The sequence below is a fragment of the Nilaparvata lugens genome, chromosome 9, assembly GCF_014356525.2.
Source record: "Nilaparvata lugens isolate BPH chromosome 9, ASM1435652v1, whole genome shotgun sequence".
NCBI lineage: Eukaryota > Metazoa > Arthropoda > Insecta > Hemiptera > Delphacidae > Nilaparvata > Nilaparvata lugens.
Window position 1 is genome coordinate 16,448,016 of NC_052512.1, and position 22,718 is coordinate 16,470,733.

General features: G+C 35.5%; 1 protein-coding gene across 1 annotated transcript in view; it reads left to right on the forward strand.

Annotated features, from left to right (window-relative positions):
- The window catches only part of LOC111050776 (SURP and G-patch domain-containing protein 1), a 72,623-nt gene that overhangs the window by 45,803 nt on the left and 4,102 nt on the right, over positions 1 to 22,718 (forward strand). Inside the window, exons 9-11 of the mRNA XM_039435266.1 lie at positions 2,527 to 2,775; positions 11,868 to 12,028; positions 20,840 to 20,969. Of these exons, the coding sequence (XP_039291200.1) occupies positions 2,527 to 2,775; positions 11,868 to 12,028; positions 20,840 to 20,969 (540 nt within the window). The remainder of the gene's footprint in view (positions 1 to 2,526; positions 2,776 to 11,867; positions 12,029 to 20,839; positions 20,970 to 22,718) is intronic.

The following is a 22,718-nucleotide window of genomic DNA, read 5'->3' on the forward strand; positions in this document are numbered from 1 at the left end:
GAACCATATCCGCCATGCTCAAATCAACTTTTTCTTTAAATTTGTCTTGAATCTTCATTGGTATACGTCTCGCTGAACTGGCATTTGGCATTGCGTCCTTTTTAATCGAATTTTGCACTTGTCGGGGAAACAACCAAGGCCAGTAAACACATCAGAATACGTTTCAAAAAAATACGTTCTATCCTTCACATTGTTGTTTCTACTTTGCTTCTGAACTTCATCAATTCGTTTCACCAGATTCAACTGAATACAAGCTTCAAGGCCTAGAATCGGTACTGTACTCTCTTTGACCACAACAAAGTTTATCAAATCAAATCTTTTTTCTGATTCCACTTGAGCAGTGAACTGACCCAGAGGTGAAATTTTAAATCCTCCGTATGCTTCTAATCGAACACTACTCTTTTTCAACCTACTCAATAACACACTGTCTTTCACAATTTCATATGGCAATATATTCACTTCTGCTCCTGTATCTAATTTGAAGTTTACTGGTTTATGTTCAATTAATAATGTTTTGAACCAAGCCTTTTCATTGACAGTGTTAACTAGATATACTGAATCAATAAACTCGTGAGCTTCTTCTATTGCTGTTGGATTTTCCACAACATTATGTAATGGTTGAGGTAGCCTTTGCTCACTCACTCTGAAATCATTTCTCCTAGCTTTATTCAGGCACATTTTGCTAAAATGATTCATCTTACCACATTTATTACAGCTTTTACCAGACGCTGGGCAGCTCCTATTTAATCTATTTAATCTTCTTCTTCTTCTTACAAACAAGGATTAGGCTTTAACCTGTTCCGACTCACATCTAGCCAATTATTCAAATCAACATAAAAAATGTCAGTTTGGTGTAAGGGTAAGCATTCCTGACCGGCAATTAGGAGGTAATGGGTTCGATTCCCGGGCTGACAAATAATTTTTGAATAGTAGCGCTCATCGAATTTCCATCTAGCTGTTTACCCTGTTGTCTATATTTGCAGTGTAGCAGAAGTCTTCGGGGTGAATTACAGCATTTATTATTATTATTACTATTATTATTACATTCCTTAATCACAACATCAAATTAATGATTGGGAGAGAATCAACAGGATAAACCCAAAACTGTTCCTCTCCCTAATTTTGATAAAAATAGTCCAAACACTTTTATAAAGATCACAAAAATTTACAGTCCAAATATACATTATACTAAAAATTTTGTATCTCGGTTGATCAGAATGATGAAACAAATCATTATTAAACTTGAAAATGCATTAATAAATTGAAAAATATTAAAAAACTTGATAGATTTGATGCCGGAAAATTACAAAGACATTCACTATCTAGTGAAGGGTAATTTAATTTTGGATTTCCGTTTAGTAATAATAATTTAATTCATGTTTGACGTTTTCAATTATATATTGTGTATACTTTAAGCTGTTTTTTACTTTCCTTTCCCTACTACCATAGGTAAGGAAAGTATTGCTTTCCAAAAAAAATTAAGGTACCCCAATTTCAAGTTTTCTATACGTTTCAAGGTCCCCTGAGTCCAAAAACAAGATTTTTGGGTGTTGGTCTGTGTGTGTGTGTATGTGTGTGTGTGTGTATGTCTGTGAACACGATAACTCCATTCCTAATTAACCGATTGAGAAATTTTAAACTTAAGGTTTAATTCAATTCAAAATGGCGGATAATTACTGAAAAACCATGTTTTTCATGATTTTCTCAAAAACGGCTCTAACGATTTTCTTTAAATTTATACCATGGATAGCTATTCATAAGCCCTATCAACTGACATGAGTCTCATTTCTGGGAAAATTGCAGGAGCTGCGTAATATTCTCGAGAAAAATGGCGAATAATTACTAAAAAACCATGTTTTTCACGGTTTTCTCGAAAACGGCTCTAACGATTTTCTCCAAATTCATACCATGGATAGCTATTTATAAGCCCTATCAACTGACATGAGTCTCATTTCTAGGAAAATTGCAGGAGCTGCGTAATATTCTCGAGAAAAATGGCGAATAATTACTGAAAAACCATGTTTTTCACGATTCTCAAAAATTACTCTACTGATTTATTTCAAATTCATACTCTGTATAGTTATTTATCAGCTTTATCAACTGGCATGAGTCTCCTTTCTGGGAAACTAATGGGGGGTTCACCCCATCCTTGAGAAATGGACTTTGTAACCTCCTTCTCGTGCATGAGGTAGGTAGGTAGAGCAGTCTATAAAAATAACACATAGTCGAGATATTTCATCTGTAGAACAGCTGTTTTGACAACTTTTAAATAATCATCGAATTTCACAATTTACACAAAGGAAAAAGTACTCTGAAAACAATTATATACACACATATACAGTAGTCTGATCGTAGTTGCAAATATGTTGCCGCAAATCGTCATTATGTTATTCCCCTAAATTATTCTCGTTTGAGAATGAGGCTTGCAGTTCAATGAGCAAGGAAAGTTGTGTGAGTGTACCACACCAGATTTTTTATCTATGCATTTATTTAATTGAGCTAACATTAATTATGTTGTTGTGGTAGATCAACCTGCTCTACCAGGACATGATGCGCAAGCGTGACGAGCTGCAGCGTCTACAGGCGTCGGGACGCAACAAGTACGAGTATGACTCGGATGAGGAGACAGACGGTGGCACCTGGGAGCATCGACTGCGCGAGAAGGAGATGGAGGCCACTCAGCTGTGGGCCGAACAGCTGACCGCGGCAGCCAGCGGCAAGCATCACATTGGAGACTTCCTGCCTCCCGAGGAGCTCGCTCAGTTCATGGAAAAGGTAATGCCCGTTCCATTAAAATAACAAGTTACAGTCCGGGTCATGTAGCTTTGCCTATCGGCGGAGGGCCACCCGACTACAATACTACCCGTTCAAAAGCATCCAACATTTTTGAAAATATTTTTTTCCTACAGATACCTTGAAAAGTGACCATTTCTGCACTGATTGCAGGCCTCAAAGAATCACTTTTCCGCACTAGTGCGCAAAGTGAGTACTTTGCGTACTCCAGATTTGCAGCATGACAACGCAAAATAGTTAGTTGGTTAATGGAGCACCAGTGCAGCAAAATCAAAATTAAGTTGGTAACTGCACTCATAGTGAGGCCCACGTTATAATGGCAGTGGAGAACAGCGTTGCCCTGCCATTATATGCCTTTATTATAGTCAATTCAATGCTTACATAACATAAACCCCTTCAAGCAGTCAGATAAATGTTCAATTGAATTACTAATCATTATAATTCAATTATTATTATTATTCTATTTTAAATAAATTAAGGTTTTTATTAATAATAAAATTACACAGAAAAACATTTGATGGAATTCAGGGAATTTTACCCATAATTACCCACTTTTCATATTCAATGATAACTGTAGGAAAAATTTAATGTGAAATACGTGCCCAAAGTTCCTCTGCTGAACTCAAAAAACCATTCCGCCCTCGCCTACGGCTCGGGCGTAAACGTTTCTTTCGGTGCAGCAAACTGTCACTTTGCGCACTAGTTGCACAAATAACTATTTCAATAAGCAACAGTTGCTCTTTTGTATCTTCATGAAAGCAACGTGTAGTATCCGAAAAGATACTCAAGGAGCTTTTTGGAGTTACGTCCTTTTAGCACAACACAACCTATCAGCTGACATTTGTTCACCATGCTCATTCCATTGTTGGTGATACGTTGCAACTCTCATTCATGTAGAATCTCTGTGTGTAGGGAGCTTCCTCCATCTAGGGATCTAGGGTCTCTGAAGCCTGATGTTTTTGCAAAGCCGTGAATATTACCCCGCGAACCATACCTTGCCAATATGCCGTTTCAAAGTCACGGAGGCAAAGCTACGGGACGCGTGCAGCTGTAGCCTACATATTCACCTATGCATTTTAATGGAACAGGTAACTATAGAGGGACATTGTAGATCAAATTCAAATTTATATTAAAAAAAAAAAACATAATACACGAATATGAAATACAATATGAAACATGTTTTGGCTTGTAGGGGGCGGGGTGCTTATAAAACATCACTATAACCCTTGGAAGTTACACAGAAATCTATTATTAAAACAGCATTAAGAAAACGTATACGCACTCCTACTGATGAAATTTCTAAAGAATTCAATGTTCTAAGTATAAGGCAAATTTATGTAAGAAATATATTGTTATACATGTACAAAAATCATAAAGATATGTTCAAGAAAATTGAGCACAGCTATCGAAACGAGTTCGTCAGAAGCAATAGGAATCCAAGTTCCAAGGCTAGTCAAATCTCATTCCACTACAAATACTTATTAAGGTGCGTACAGACTTTCGCTCTGCTCCGCAACCGAACGTCACTCCAGCAGAGCGATTGATGATCGACCGGGGAGCAACAGTGGTTCGACCGGGGAACGCGAGAAGATCTAACATCTTTCGTAACGTTCATGATGGGTGCGGGGGCGGAGCGACTGTGGTTCGATGGAGGAACGAGGGCGGAGCGTGCTCGGTGCGGGTTGGAAGCGCGTATATGTGTACGCAGCTTAATATAGCACACACTCTGTATAGAAATCTGCCTGAAAATCTACGTAATACCGTAAAATAATACGTAAAATATACGTAAAATAATGTTGTATTTTCTGTAATTACGATATATAGCAGTTAGAATTAGTTATAATAATTAATTATTTGAGTTCAAATTCAAATTCAAATTCAAATTCTTTATTTGCCATAATACAATACAATTTTTTCAAAACAAAAACACAATTAAAAACTTAATTTAAACATTAACATGAATTAAATAATAATTCTTCTCAAAATTAGCTTATAGGCGTTGCCAGCAAAACCAGAGGTTTGTGTGCTGCAACGAGTATCAATCTTAGAAATCTTAACTTACAAAATTAATAAATCATTTAATCGATATATCAATATTGAAAAAAAAAATAAAATGAAAATAAATAATAAACAAAAGGAGTGCTTTATTACAGAGATGGCTATAGGAAAAAACACCTGAATTAAAACTAAAAATCTATATGGAGGTGACAAAAGATAAGGAGATCAATTATGAAAGAGGTGAGATACATTAACAGATCTTATCCATTCAACTATATTTCTTATGGATGACTTAGTTATATGTTTTACTAGAAAGTGTTGAGGTACCAAGTTAATAAGTTTATTGCTGATGTAAGTGAATTGTCTTCGGCAAACAGTTAAGTCAGTTCTATTTATAATATAGTTCGGTTGCGCTCGGAAGTTGTATGACATCATGTATGGTTTAAATATATTTTTACATTTATTCAGGTACAGTATTAAATTTTTTATATAGAGCTGCTTTACCGTTAGCACGGGGAACTCAACAAACAGAAGATTTGTTGGGTAGCGTCTGGGACGGCCAAGAGCGGCTTTTATTACATGTCTTTGCAATACGAGAATCTTGTTCATGTGCGTATCCAAGGCACCACCCCACACCCTGATTCCATACTGAAAAATGGACTGAGCATATGCCGAGTACACCAATTTCACTATATTCGCATCCCCGAGACCGCTCAATTTATGAAACTTGTAAATGACATGTCTCAATCTTCTACACAGACTATCAATGTGAGCATTCCACTTCAGATGACAGTCGAACATAACGCCTAAATATTTAATTACATTCACTTTTTCTAACGAGCTGCAACCACAGTCCTCGTGCCTCACCCGTTGATATGCGTAATAGGCGCAGTCAGGGGAGTGAATTTTAATACCCATATGTGACCCTTCCCGGGGGGCTGATCTCACTGAGGGTGAGAAGGCCATGTAAACGCTTTTCTTTGCATTTAGAGTTAATGAATGTTGATCCAGCCATGACTTCACAATAGCCAGACCCGATTCCGTCAATCGCTCCACCTGCCTCCAATCTGGTCCGGTGAAAACCAAGGCAGTATCATCGGCAAAAGATATAGTAGTACAGTTATTAATATTTATTTTTAAGAGATCATTAATGTATATCAAAAATAATATCGGTGAGAGGACTGTACCCTGGGGAAGGCCAAACCCAGTCAATATCATGAAACTTGTTTTTTCATTTAGAGTGAGTACCTGAGATCTATTTTGCAAGTAGCTTTCAAATAATTTTAGAACTGTCCCTCTAAAACCTATACTTTCCAACTTATTCAGAAGGGACCTGTGAGGGATGGTATCATAGGCTTTTGCTAAATCCAGGAATACTGCTAAAGTTTTTTTGTTGCTCTGAAAGTTATCTGTAATTATCCTAACTAAATTTGTCATAGCATCCTCAGTTGATTTGCCCTCTTGGAAACCGAATTGATTCTCAGCTAAAAATTTATATTTATTAAGGTATTCTATCAATCGTCGTTTTATAAGTTTTTCAAATATTTTAGATAGATTGCTTATCAAACTGATTGGGCGATAGTTTTCGGGAGCCTTTCTGTCACCTGATTTGAATAGAGGAACTATTTTTGCTATCTTGAAATGAGAAGGAAAATGACCCAATTCAAAACATTTGTTGAATAACACTGACAATGGCTTCGCTATAATATCAGCAATATTCTTCAAACATACATTACCCAGTCCATCCACCCCGGGGACGAGCCAGATTTCAAGTTTCTGATGATAACTAATACCTCATCGGAGCTCGTTGGACGCATGAAGAATGAATGTGGACTGTCCGCCGCTAAACAACGTAAACGTTGTGCCTCCACTGAGTGTTGTACAATATCGATTCTTTCAGCATAAGTTCTCCCCACTCCAGCAAAATAACTATTTAAAATATCTGGATCAATATTGGGCGGTTTATTTGCACGTTGGATGTCTAGAATTTCTTCTATGCAATTCCAAGTTTTTTTACTATTTCCTTTAGAATTAGAGATTATGGTTTTGTAATGCTCAAATTTAGTTTTTCTTATAAGTTTATTTAATAAATTTCTATATGTTTTGTACCTAGATTGTAATTCAATATTGAATGGCTGACTGTTTAGTTTTTTATGCAATTTATCACGCTCTCTAATGGATCTTATCAGCCCCGGAGTTATCCATTTTTTCAGTGGTCTATTTTTATTTTTTATTTTTATCTGTTCACTAGCTGATTTAATATTGCTTATTAACTTACTACAAAATTTATCAATCTTATCATCTAAGTCTATATTTTGATCATTGATGGAAATTTCATTTCCCCAACTTTCTTTTTGTAGCCCTTCTATCATTTCTTATAATTAATTTTTTCTGTGAAGACCTCTCTTACTTCTTTAAAAAATGTGTTTGGATTTCTCACGTGAAAAGTAGTACAGAAATGATCAGTAATATAGGTTTTCTGTATAGAGCTTATTACATTATCTTCTTTAAAATTTACATTTCTCCAAAATATGTGATCAATACATGTTTTTGTTTTACATGAAATTCTAGTTGGCTTATTCACAAGAGATCTTAGACCATACATCTGCATAAGGCTACTATATTCATTTGCTAGATTACTATTACGCAAAATATCTATGTTTAAATCTCCAATCAAAAGAATATTTTCTGTCTCATGAATGTCAGACAGACTTGCATCTAGCTCATTCAGAAAAAGATCGATATTAGAGGATGGAGACCTGTAAATTGCAAATAATGTTATGAAGTGGTTGAAAGCTTTTAATCTAATCGGAATTATATCTGCCTCTGAATTTTCGTAGTTGAGATAATCTACGTCAATGCTATTTTTCACAAAAATACATAATCCGTTACTCCTGTTTAGTTGCCCCGGCTTATCTATAACTCTATAGCCATCTAAACTGTAATCAAAATTTTATCATCAGTCATCCACGTTTCCGTTAGAATTATTACATCGTAATTTATTTTACAGTTTTCTAAGACGTATACAAACTCATCAAAATTTTTCCCCAAACTCCGTATATTCATATGTATTACATTAAAAGCTTCAATAGAATCTGTTGTTGCATCTATATGAAAATAGGGCTCAAAACTAAAAATATCATCACTCTCAATTGTATCAAAACACTCCAAATCGATCACCTCATCAAAGCTATACTCATTATTCATCAATAACCCAAAAGAAAAGAAAATAGAAGAACAAAAAAGTGAAACAAGACAAGATTTTAAATTTTAAATAAGGTTCAAAATTTTAAATAAGGGAAATAATATGAAACCTAATAGGAAAATACAGTCAATAAAACCAATGCACTGCGCAATAATAAATTTCAAATAAGGGAAATAATATGAAACCTGATAGGAAAATACAGTAAGTAAAACCAATGCACTGTGCAATAATAAATTAAGAAAACATTCACATTGACGATCTAATTATTATATTCGTTCAAGTCCTCTTCGTTCATGATTCTTTTTGTTCGAGAATGTTCACTTTTTTTGACAAAAATTTTACAATCACGAACCCAGACGAAAGTAAGCTTTTTATTTATTTTTAGACTTTTAGCTTTACCTAGTAATCGTTTGTAGTAGGGTGAGAGGTGTTCATTCACATAGACGTCTGATCTGGGTAGCTTGTTGCATATATCGGTGGACTTGATGCCTTTCATTTTCCTTGCCGCGGCGATCCATTCAATTTTCTTACTCCTGGAACTGAATTTCGCCACGATAGAAGAAGATCCTTTGGCGGTTGGCATTCTGTGGACAATCGATAGGTCTTCCTTCTTGAAATCCACGTTTATAGATTTTGCGACAGCCTCCATGACGACCAGTAGATTTTCCTGCTTGGTTTCGGGAATACCAACGATTTCTAGATTATCCTTTCTGGTATACTGCTGAAGATCGTGAATTTCATTTTCCAATTTCTGAACATGCATTTTGGTTTCCGAGTTCTCCTTCTCAAGTTCATTGTACTTTTGTTTCAAAGCATGATGTTCGACGGTGAGAGTGTTGATGTGTTCTTTAATTTCATCAGTTTTTGTGTTCAGATTTTCCAGTGTTTTGTTGACTTCGTCCAATTTCGAGTTGAAGGAGGTTTTAAGATCAGTTATTTCTCTTCGAAGACTTTCTATTATTTCTGAGAAATGTTTATAGTGATTATCCGACTGACCTGAAGTATTTTTATCCTGCTTGCAGTTGTCACATTTCCATGCAGCTTTGGCTTGTGAGTTCATTTTTTTAAACTTCTCGATGGATTCTAGTCTGGTACACACTGGGTGAAACCCATTTTTACACTCACTACACTCTACCACGATTTCTTTATCTGAGAAACTCAATTTACACTTGAAACACTCTGCCATAATAGATTAATTTAGTAAAAGTTCGTTCTGAAAATTTTATCGCGCAGCGGCCGGTTACTGATTAAAACGACACTATCGACACGACCGCTCTCATCGAAGGCTAGACTGATACTGCCAACTGTAAGTAGTTCAACTGTAGTTCAACTGTAGTTCAACTGTAAGTTTTACTCTTCAATGTTTGGTTCCATTACGAACTGCTTGTTAAATAATCAGGTAACTGACTGCTATGTCGTAATTAATTGTTCAAAGTGAATATGTAAGTTTTATTTATGATTATTTGGTTGCAGAAGATGTAGCGTTGTATGATATTAATTTTTGTACCCTGTTATCATCCATACAATAAGAGAGATTAGGGTTGTGTTTGTTCGCATCAAAACATGTCCACTTGTGGATTGCATACCGGAAAAATGGGAATGATTTTCTTCTCCAAATTTTGCACATAGATTCTAAAAATATCAATCTCGTGCACCTGGAAGCCCAAATTTTAATTCTCCTTCTAGATCTTTCAGAATAATTGTTCAAATTTCATTAATGATACATTCGATTTCATTAAAAAATCACCAAATCAATATGGTCGAAATTAAAAAAGGAACATCTGTTTCTATATTGCTTTCTACCTGAAAGACATAGTTTTGAAACTTCGTTTTCCTGATGCAATGTTTAGGACTACACGTGGCATGGATTATTAATTTTTCAGCTAGAACAATTATTTTTTATACAAATGCTAAATAAACGTCTACAGTTTCATCAATGCTGTATCGGCAATATGAAAACGATGCAGTTAATATGTCTTTCAATGAAGCTGTTGTTATTTATATAAAGAAATTATATTCTCCCATTTTTATTTAATTAAAATTTCAAAATTATTCGAGCCCTGATAGAATATCAGGCCTATTTTGAATTCTTCTAGATTTCGTTACGTCAAGTTTTAAGAAAGACCCTTGCGAAGCACGGCTTACCTGCTAGTCTATACAATAAGAGAGAGTAGCGTTGTGTTTGTTCGCATCAAAACATGGCAACTTGTGGATTGCATACCGGAAAAATGGAGATCTCCAAATTTTGCACATAGATTCTAAAAACATCAATTTCGTGCACCTCGAAGCGCAAATTTCAATTTTCCTTCTAGATTTTTCAGAATTAATGTTCAAATCTCATTCATGAGACATGAAATTTCATACGGCATAGTATTGTTGTGAAATGTGTTTGTATAAAGGAAGCTCATAGTGAAATTGATACGCTGGTAGCAATGTGTAGCAATATGTGTTTCGATACAGGAAGATCATGTTTCGATACAGGAGTTTTGATACAGATGCTGGCAGCCTATGTATCAATGATACTGATAAGAAATTACAGGACATATCACAGGCCAAAGCAACATGTCTGAACCACTGGGCTGATTAACTAGAAATTTTGCTTATACATTCTTTATTTACCGAGGATGGTTATATGCCAAATTTGAATCCTTCAAGATTTCAGTAGGTCAAGTTTTCAGTTTGCCAAGTTTTCATTTAGACCCTTGCAGAGCACGGGTTACCTGCTAGTGGATAATAAAACCAATTTGATGTGATTTGAACCCCCCCCCCTACTAACCATCTGTGTGTAGTGGGGGGGGAGTTCCACTTAATATGCTCTTAGCCGCGTCCACACTATGTCGATCGACACCGATCGACAAAGTCGATCGACAATGTCGAACAAGTCTGGACGTGTCGCTAGACATTGTTGAGCGCTGTCGAGTCGAGTCGAACGCAACCCGAATCAGGTCGGTCCGGATCAAAGACAGTCGAGTCGAAGGCACCAGTGTGGACGTGTCACTGCCGTTTTAAAAAATAGAATAGTGCTATACTGTTGTTCAAGTGCTTACATTTTTATTGAAAATGAATTGGAGTGATACCCAAACGTCGAATTTTATTGAAATGTACCGTGATCATTCTTATTTATGGGATTCAAGTGATGTTGACTATAAAAACAGAAACAAACGGCATGATGGTTTGGTGGAAATTGCGGTGTCATTTGGCATTGAAAAAGTGGAGGTGGAAAAGAAAATTAGAAATTTTCTAATTTTTTCAAAAAAGTGTATGAATCGCCAGTTGCCAAAAAGCGCAGCGTTACTGCAAGGCGATGTTTTATTGGAATTGCTTTTCTGAATGGTGTGTCTTTTTTAATTACGTTAGGCGCAATCATTTTCAAAATCGGAACTTTTCATTCTAAAAAAGTTTATAAAGCCCGCGTCACATCTATATTCTAGATTTAATTCGTCAACCTCATCCAGCAATAAATCTTCCATAAATTCCTCTGTACTATACTTTTTTCTGCCTCGAACAAGGCTAGGCCGTACCCAAAATCTCCGCGGGCGACGATCTTTTTGGCTTCCCAAGATGGCAATAAGAATTGCAGCAGAAGCCGCTGCTCCAGCATCTTCATCATCACTCATTTTATATAAAAACTCGATTTATATTTAAAATAAAACACTCGATTAAATATAAAACACTCGATTATGTATGAAAATTATTTATGATGGTTGTCGGTCGACTCGTCCACATGTATGGTGGAACGAGGGCGGAGCGTGCGCGTAGTGGGTTGGAGGCGCGTATATCTGTATGCAGATTAAGAAGTGGATATTAGAGAATATAATAATAAGCAGTATAATAGAATAGTTGTTGATGTGTGTTTTTTGTTGTTGTGCAGTACGAGGCGCTGAAGCAAGGACGCCCGCCTGACTTGTCGGATTACAAGGAATACAAACTGAAGGAGGACAACATTGGCTTCCAAATGCTGCAGAAGCTCGGCTGGACCGAAGGCCAGGGCCTTGGCAGTGAGGGAACCGGCATCCTTGATCCAGTCAACAAGTGCGTACTTCATTCATTAATTCAATTTATTTAATATCGGGGCACCGAGCTTCGCTCGTTATTTTTACTTTCCTTGCCCTATTACCTACCATAGGTAAGGAAAGTATTGCTTTCCGAAAAAAATTAAGGTACCCCAATTTCTAAATTTCTATACGTTTCAAGGTCCCCTGAGTCCAAAAACATGATTTTTGGGTATTGGTGTGTGTGTGTGTGTGTGTGTGTGTGTGTGTGTGTGTGTGTGTGTGTGTGTGTACACGATATCTCATCTCCCAATTAACGGAATGACTTGAAATTTGGAACTTAAGGTCCTTACACTATAAGGATCCGACACGAACAATTTCTATCAAAAGCAATTCAAGATGGCGGCTGAAATGGAGAAAATGTTGTCAAAAACAGGGTTTTTCGCGATTTTCTCGAAAACGGCTCCAACGATTTTGATTAAATTTATACATGAAATAGTCATTGATAAGCTCTATCAACTGCACTAGTCCCATATCTGTAAAAATTTCAGGAGCTCCGTCCCATCTATGCAAAGTTTGATTTTAGATTCCCAATTATCAGGCTTCAGAAACAATTTGAACAGAAAATTTCGAGTGAAAAAGATTCAGCATGAAAATCTCTACAATTTATTTCCAGTAACATTTTCACCTAAAATTGAAAATAAGCTCGAAGTTCGAGAAAATGTGATTATCCAATTGCAAACTGTTGGCAACTGTTGATTCTATTGAATCATTCACTATGAAGAGATAGCAGACCTCGTATGTCTCCAGCGTGATTATCCTGTCACCATCTGGCTCAGATCTTTGTTTATAAGTAGACTTGAGATGCGCGGGAACACTAGCGTCAGGTGATCAATTTTCATAACGGCAAGGAAAGTTGTGTGAGTACGCCACACCAGATTTTTTTTATTTATTGATAAACAGAACACAATTCCCTAAAATGATCATGTTTATATTTCACACCTGGCTATATGTCATCTTATGAATTTGATGCAATATTTTGCTTTTCACATACTCACTCGCTTACTCACTTTTTTACTATCCACAGCTGTTTCAGCCAATGATGAATTATCCTTTTAATGTCGTTCAGCGAGTTTCCCCAACGATTTTTTTTTTTATTTTTTTTTCTATTTATTCACAATGCAAATGACACTTATGTAATAACATTGAAAGATAAAATAATAAGGTAGTCCTTGTGCTATTTTTCTTCCAAGTTTATAGGTGACAAAGTCCAAGATAAGGTTAGAATTCCACGTGTACAATTTTTATAAAATTTTGGTCCAAAATAAACATTAAAACTATAAATTTTGAATTTAGATGGCTTCAATTGATAAATTGATTAGAAATATTCCACTCAATTACCACTTTTAACGAATAATATTGAGTTATTTGAGAAAATTTGGAACTATTCAAGAAACACAAACTCGTAAACACTAGGATGAGACCTAGTGCAATCAAATTTTTATATCATAAACCTACTATGTTCCAAATTTCGTGAAAATCGTTAGTGCCGTTTTGGAGATCCGTTGAACATAAATATCCAGATAATTATAAATATAGATAACCAGATATAAAAATACAGAAATTGCTCGCTTAGGATTCATTAATATCGGGGGACCAAGCTTCGCTCTGGAGTGTAAAAGCATAGAAAATGTGTAACGAAAGATTGAATTTATATGTATAGTTTATATTTTTTTATTGATTTTCTCAGTCGTACAATTATTTTTACAATTATATGAGGAGGGACTACAGGCTTATGCCCCAAACTGTCCCTTTTCAAATGTATACTACAGTACAAATCAAAATCTAGGTTAAGCTACTATCACTCATCAAAATAACAATTTATTCACACTTCAAAAAACAAACATATCATCAATTACAAATATATATACTATGAATTCGATTTTCTATTATTTACTATGTTTGCTACAATATTCGTTAATATACTATGTACTATTCTACACTAACAGAATCTAGTTACTATTTTGGACTCTCTGAAGTGAACATGTTTTCTATAAAAAAGAGAAATAACCAAAAATAAGTTTTTCTTGGTGAATTATTGTTCTCGTGAGATCAGCTGAGGAATATCCCACACATGCACTCTCTCACTCACTTCCTTACGGTATCGACAGACGACAAAATTTCCACCTGTTTTCCCAAGGACCAATTTATCCTTTTAATGTCCTTCAGCGAGTTATACCAGGGTTGGGATCCAGTACAATCGAATTTTCATATCATAAACCTACTTTGTTCCAAATTTCGTGTGAATCGTTAGAGCCGTTTTCGAGATCCAATCACATACAGATATATAATAAACATACATATGCATACATATTATAATAAATAACAAACAAACATAAACATACATATTATATAAACATAAAAACATCTAAACATGTAAACATAAATTGCTCGTTCAATAGTATAGGATTAGGTTATCATAAACAATACATCGATCGGAAAAGAAAAAACAGACTATCTCCCAAAACTTCTTCAATTTCCTAATTTATTTTCAAATTGTCCAAATATTGTATTTAGGTTATGTCCATTTCAATTTCTACACCAAATCACAATCTGAAAATATAAATTAGAATATTTTTATCCATTCCATTAAATACTGTAATAATAATGCAAGTACAGTAGCCTACCTCTATAGTGAGGTCCCACGTTATAATGCCAATGGAGAAAGATAGGAGACAATCCTCTATCTCTTCAATGCCTTCTATATGGAGGGTACCCGATACACATTTATTGATGTAATATTAACTGTTCATTCTCGTTTAAAGAAATCAATTATATTTCATTAAGCAAGACATTATATTTTTGAATGATTTCATTATTAAGATGAAATATTTTGTTAATTATCAATAAAAATATAAATCTCAGTACCTTTTTTTGAATTATTTTTACACAACATGTTTCGGACATTGATGCCATTTTCAAGTCTTGAACCAATACCTACTATTACTTCAGGCCCCATAACTGATCTCTAATAAACTATGACATCATCACATGTAGATCATCGATGATCTACTGGCGGTAAGCAAGTGAAATAAGAGCGCTGATGCTTGTTATCACATCTGATATGGTAATCAACAAAATTGGAATTACAATCTTTGTAATGGTGAACTTTCTGTTTTTGAAAATATCTACATAAATATCTATAAATATACATAAATATCTATCTAAATACCGTTTTTACTGTGAAAATTGAGAGTTGAAATTTTCATCCTACTTTTACATCGCAATTATCGTTCTACTAATTAATTTTCAAGTGCTTAAGTGGTAGTTCATTTTTGTAAATGAGAAGGTGGTCATTTGATACATGATTTCGATACAGATTTCCAAGAGAATATGAATGGCGAAACCTGTACATTTGATTTGATTTTTTTTATAGCGAGTTTTTGCAACTTCAGTTGTGTCGCTTCTCGCACCCCAATCGCCATCTTTCCTTATTTATCCAGTCTCCTTCAAAGAGACCTCTACTCTCCATTTCAATGTGGACATTGGATACCCATTTCTTTCGCGGTCTTCCACGCCTATTTCTGTTCGCTGGTACCCAATTCCATACTTGCAAAGGAAGTCTTCCTTCATTCATTCTGCGCAGGTGTCCATACCATTTTAATTGTTTCTCTCCAATGACATCCATTATCGTGTTTTTTGCGCTCATTCTCTCTCTTATTATATCATTCCTGATTCGATCCAGCAACGTCAATCCTAAACTCCTCCTCCAGTACATCATTTCCGCTGAAAGAAGTTTTTGAGAAGTTAATTTGTCCACACACCACACTTCTGACCCATACGTCATGACTGGCTCAATCAATGCCTGGTATATATATTTTTTGTATTTTTGGTTATGTTTTTATTCCATAGGATTGGATGTAGTGCTCTTATCATATTTTTTCCCTTCCTTATCTTCCCCATGATATTCACTCTATCCCTTCCATCATCACTAATAACAACGCCGAGGTACTTGTACTCCTTAACATTCCTAATCAATCCATTTTCAGTTTCAATATCCTGTCCTGTGCCTCCGAACTGCATATGTGTCTTTTCTGTGTTAACCTCCAAGCCCCATTTTTTGTATTCTTCTATCACTTTTATTATCATATAGGTCATGTCCTGATGATCTTCTGCTAAAACTACCTGATCATCCGCGAAGAGGAATGTATGTACCTTGGAATCCTCCAGCTCAATTCCCATTGGGCTGCATTTCTGTGTCCATTTCTTTAGAGCAGTACACATATAAATTTTGAATAGGGTTGGAGAGAGGCAGGAACCCTGTTTGACCCCTTTGGTTTGAGAAAAGGCTTCAGCGTTTTTATCGCCAATTTTTATTACTGCTTGATTTTCCTTGTACAATGCTTTCACTGCATTTATGAACACATTATTTACGCCTGCTTCCTTCATTGTGAGCCATAATTTCTGTAATGGAACTGAATCAAATGCTTTACACAGATCTATAAAAGTAGCATGCAATTCCATACCTCTTGCTAGTCGCTTTTCTATTAGATGTCTCAGGGTGAATAGATTGTCCACACAGGAACGGCCTGGTCTGAATCCACTTTGCTCCTCTATTTCTATTATTTCCTGTTCTATTCTATTTTTTAAAACTCTTTCATAAAGCTTTCCAATGGATGATGTTACACTAATACCTCGATAATTATTACAATCCCTTCGATTTCCCTTTTTGTAAATGGAATGTATATATGATATCTTCCAGTCTTTAGGAATCTGATCTCCTTCCAAACACCTGTTAAAAATTTCACACAGCAGTTCCAGCATTCTCATGGTGGCGTTTTTAATTAGCTCGATAGGCAAATCACCTGGTCCTGGGACTTTATTATTCTTCATTTTAAGCAGTGCTGTTTTTATTTCTTCCAACTTAATTGGCTCTGCTTCTCTTATTACTATTTCCTCCACATCTATTCCTGTCTCTAGATATTCAGTACGGTGCTCTGTCAAAAGATTATTATAATGCTCCTTCCATTGTTCTATTCTTATAGGATTCATTTTTCTTTTTTCATTCAAATTTTTTTTTAGATTGTTTATAGTGGCCCAAGCTTCCCTAGACCTAGATCCTCCAATCATTGAGCTTATTTCTGCACATTTTTCATCTCAAGTTTGGTTTTTCGCTTTTATTATTTCCTTTTTCACTGTGTATTTAATTCTATTATAATTTTTCCTGTCTTCGACATCCTTAGATACTAAAAATTTATGATACAGCTTCTTCTTTTCTTCCACCAGATCTTTTAGATCGTCAGTCCACCAATAATTACTGTGTTTCTTTTTTACTTTTGGACCTAATGCTTCCATTGCTGCCTTGTGAATTTTGTTCTTCACATTATCATACATTTCTTCTGCTGTGCCGGTAATGTCATCTTTTAATTTTTGTGCCAAACGCAGTTTATAAAGAAAACTTGTGGATTCATTTTTTAAACCATCTATGTTGTATGATGTTGCGATTTCCCCTCTATTGTTCTGTTCCTGCAGTCTTTGTCTCTTATTGTATTTGATATTGACCGGGGCTTTCACAAGACGATGATCCGAACCACATTCAGCTCCCCTCCAAACTTTCACATCGTGAGGTGTTATGGCCGAGTCTTGTTCAATCACTACATAATCAATTATCGATTTCAGATTCCTTGTATTTTGCGTCCATGTATACTTATGTATATCCTTGTGCTGGAAAAATCCGTTCAATATTCTCAGTGAATATTGCTCACACAACTCAATCCATCTCATACCGTTATCATTCACTACATCCTCCCCATGCCGTCCAATTATTCCACTGTCTATTTTTTGTCCTACTCTTCCATTAAAGTCCCCTAATAAGATTATTTCTTGTCTGCTTTTTGTTTTGATCAGTTCCTCAGAGAGTTTGTCAAAAAAGGCGTCCTTAGTGTTTGCATCAGAGTCATCCGTTGGTGCATAAATACCAAATATCTTCACCTCTCTTCCCCGTATTATCATGTCAACCGTAATAATTCTTTCATCTACAGGATTCCAGTCTGTTATATTTTTCTCCATGTTCTTTCTTACTGCCATGGCTACACCAGCCTTAGCCCTAGCTGATTTATCCACTCCACTCCAAAAGTATATGTAACCATCTTTGAAGCTATTTCCTTGGCCCTCCTTCTTAGTTTCACTCAGTACTGCGATATCCATTTTGTACCGGAGGAGTTCTTTGAACACCTGCTCCTGTTTGGTGTTCAGTCCCTGTATGTTCCAACATCCAATATTCATCAATCGTTTCCGTGTCCTATGTTTTTGTTTCCGTTGATTCCAGTCCGTATTCCGAGGCTTGTTATTGGGATTTTTAGCAAGTAAAATTTTTGTGAATGTCAGGGGGCTGGCCTAACGATTCAACCCCCAACCTGGAGGGCCAGTCGATTTGTGTAGAGTTTTCTTCTCCTAGGCAAACTACTTTCACCACAGTTTACAGAGCATTGCCCACCCTGGATTTTATTTGGGTTTTCTCCCTAGGCTCTTCCGCTCTCTCCGCCGTTGGGATTACTCCTCATCCGCCTTCGAGACCGTTGGCCGGTTTTCACCTAGTAACCCTAGGAAGGAGCCCTTAAAGGGTGCTACCATCCGGAGCTTGATGGTCCCTAGTTTTTTCAAGAGGTATATCTCCTCCCACAGTGGATGCTCACGATGATGATGAGACGTCTGCCACCCATCCCATCACCTTGGCACTTGATGTTGAAGCCAACTAACTACTGTGCATCCACCACTTGCTCGGGTATCCCCGGGATTGCCACACCCGTCAACTTTCATGATTTGATCAATGATTTAATCTCAACCCGTATCAGTTCGTTCATGTAAAAGTTGTAAATTATATTGTAAATTAGCCGGATGAAATCATGTGTCAGCGTCTGTGTGATAGCTCCGTAATAGCATAGAGAAACAATAGCATAAACTTACGCTATTGTTTCTCTATGGTAATAGCCTCAGCTGATGTTATTAACTGAAAGAATGAAAAAAAAACTGTTGTAATTGCATGCAATGAATTCTTCAAAATATAAATCAAAACAAAATTGTTTCATATGCACTTTCAATGTTAGCTTGTTATACAGGGTGTTTCATAAGTAGTGTCGAACATTTTAGGGTATTGTTCCTGCATGATAGGAGACTAAAAATGTCGTATTTTAAAGTGTCCAAAACTCAGCGGATATCCTTATAGCTGTCATTTTGTTTTTTCACTCAAGAATTTTTATCTCAAGACCGAAATGTTTTATTGATCTGAAATTTGGCATGAATATTTATGCTTTAAAGACTCAACTTTTAAAAAATAAAAAAAAATGTCGATGTAAATTTTCAAAATGGCAGCCATTTAAAATTTTTTATTGCAAATTTCACGAAAAACGTTCACTTTATAGAAAATTTACAAAAGACAAAAAAGTTAGCAAATTTTATCAAGATTTCAAGGATACCTCATTTATTAAGATTGGTAGGAGAATAACAGAGAAATTAATTATTTTCGTACAACATGCATGACCACTTTTCACAAGTTAAACATCAATATTACATTTTTCAATTCCAAGTGTATTCAAGATGAAGCTTTGAAACTTGGTATGGCTCCAAATGACCATCTAGCTGATTTTAAAATGTTTTTCAGATGTTCTTGTTAGTTCATGATCATGCATGCTGTACGAAAATAATCAATTTCTCTGTTATTCTCTAACCAGTCTTAATAAATGAGGTATCCTTGGAATCTTGATAAATGTTTCTAATTTTTTGTCTGTATTAACTTTTCTGTAAAGTGAACGGGTTTCGTGAAATTTGCAATTAAAAAATTTAAATGACCGCCTTTTTGAAATTTTACATCGAAATTTTTTTATTCTATTTTATTTTATTTTGTTCTGGAGATAAAAATTCTCAGGTGAAAAAATGGCAGCTATAAGGATAACCGCTGAGTTTCGGACACTTGAAATACAACATTTGTAGACTAGACTCCTATTATCATCCAGGAACAATACCCTAAAATTTTATTTTATTTTTATCCTTAATGATAATTACAAAGTTTAAAACTTTCTCTAGTCCTTTTTAATTTATTATATTTTTGCATAGTTGTAAAAAGGATTACAGATCAAAAGGAACTGTATGATCACAGATTTTCACGGAAAATGTTCGACACTACTTCTGAAACACTCTGTATATTGATAAAGGACGAAGGGGTGAGTCAATTTTGTTGTCCAACGAACTCGACCTGTAAAAAGGTTCGAAGAATAGGTGTTCTAAATTTGAAGCTGATCGATCAATTCTTTCTAAAGCTATTGTAGAACATACAAACAGACGGACAACGACTTTGGCCTTCAGTAATATGGAAGTGGGAACTCGCCAACGCTCGTTCAATTGAGAATGGTTGTTTGCAGAGCAATGTCAATTTGAAGCTGATTGATCAATATTATTTCTTAAGTTATTGTATTAACTGAATTATAAATCAAAACAAAATTTTTTCCTATGCTCTTTCAATGTTACCTGTTATATCTTGATAAATGAGGAAGTAGTGAGTCAATTTTGTTGTCCAACGAACTCGACCTATAAAAAGGTTTGAAGAATACGTGTTCAAAATTTGAAGCTGATCGATCAATTCTTTCTAAAGTTATTGTCGAACATACATACGAATGAATGAATGGAAAAACTGTTGTAATTGCATGCAATGAATTCTTCAGCTGACTAAATTATAAATCAAAACAGGTTCGAAGTTATAAACAGTTACTAACAGACAGACAACGACGTTGGCCTTTGGTAAGTCAAAAGTGAGAACTCGCTAACGCTCGTTCAATAATGAATGGTTGTGTTGCAGGGCAATGTCACGGGGTGACAACCAGGGTCTAGGACTGGAGAGACCTGATGACGTCAATGTGGATGATGATGAGTACGATGCCTATCGTAAACGTATGATGCTGGCCTACCGCTTCAGGCCGAATCCTCTTGTGAGTAGCCCACATTCATTTATCAGAATAACTAGCAGGTAACCCTTGCTTCGCAAGGGTCTATTTTAAAAACTTGACGTAATGAAATATAGCAGAATTATTGAAAATAGGCCTATAAGAATCCTCGGTTGATTAAGAATTTATAAGCAGCATTTCAAGTAAATCAGTCCAGTAATTCAGACGTGATGATGCGTCAAACATAATTTTCCTATCCTTTACACTTGTATACGTGTATAATCCAGTTCTTCCCTTTATTATAGTATAGTATAGGATATATCATCCATCTATCTATCATCTTCTATACTATAATAAAGGAAATGAATGAGTATAAATTTTGAAAGGCTTAAGATATCAATGTGTGGTTTTCACCATACCTTTTCTCTGGAAATCCTGTATCGGAATCATGTATCATATGACCACCTTTCATTTAGAAAAAGAATTTGGATTCAAAATGGCGGAAAAATTTGGGTGCGACGGAAAACATGTTTTTATCATTCGAAAAGGATCCCCAATCATACCTATCTTCTAATTTCCCTTTTAAGAGAAATGTTCTGCTGCTTCCTTACAACAACTGAAAGCATGACAAATAATTGAAAACTTGACAAACTGAAAACTTGATGTAATCAAATCTTGAAGAATTTAAAATAGTTCTTTAACCATCCTCGGTTAAGCAAGATTCTTTCTATATGCAAAATTTCAAGTTAATCAGTCCAATACTTCAGACGTGATGATGCGTCAAACATAATTTTCGTATACTTTACACCTGTATACGTGTATTATAGTATAGAAGATAATAGATGGATGGATGATCATTGTTATTTTACTAAAAGATAGAATAAGTTGAATAGTTTCCCTTTCAGAGGGAATTTTGACAACCCACAAAACTCATTTTTCATTTGAAGATGTAACGAAAAGGTGCATATTACCTTATTTTTTACTTTCCTTGCCCTATTGCCTTCCGAAAAAAATTAAGGTACTCCAATTTCTAAACTTCTATACGTTTCAAGGTCCCCTGAGTCCGAAAAAGTGGTTTTTGGGTATTGGTCTGTATGTGTGTGTGTGTGTGTGTGTGTGTGTGTGTATGTATGTATGTATGTATGAGTGTATGTGCGTCTGTTTACACGATGTCATCTCCCAATTAACGGAATGACTTGAAATTTGGAACTTGAGGTCATTACAATATAAGGATCCGACACAAACAATTTCGATTAAATGAAATTCAAGATGGCGGCTAAAAAGGTGAAAATTTTGTCAAAAACAGTGTTTTTCGCGATTTTCTCAAAAACAGCTTCAACGATTTCGATCAAATTTATACCTAAAATTGACATTGATAAACTCTATCAACTGCCAGAAGTCCCATATCTGTAAAAATTTCAGGAGCTCCGCCTCATCTATACAAAGTTTGATTTTAGATTCCCAATTATCAGGCTTCAGGTACAATTTAAACAAAAAATTTCAAGTGGAAAAGATTGAGCATGAAAACTCTGCAATTGATGTGCAGTAACATTTGCAACTAAAATTTGAAATAAGCTCGAAATTCGAGAAAATGTGATTATTCAATTGCACACTGTTGGCAACTGTTGATTCTATTAAATCGTTCACTATGAAGAGATAGCAGAACTCGTGTGTCTGCAGCGTTATTGGCCTGTCACCAGCTGGCTCAGATCTTTGAATAGTAGACTTGAGATGCGCGTGAACACTAGCGTCAGGTGAACAATTTTCAAAACGGCAAGGGAAGTTGTGTGAGTG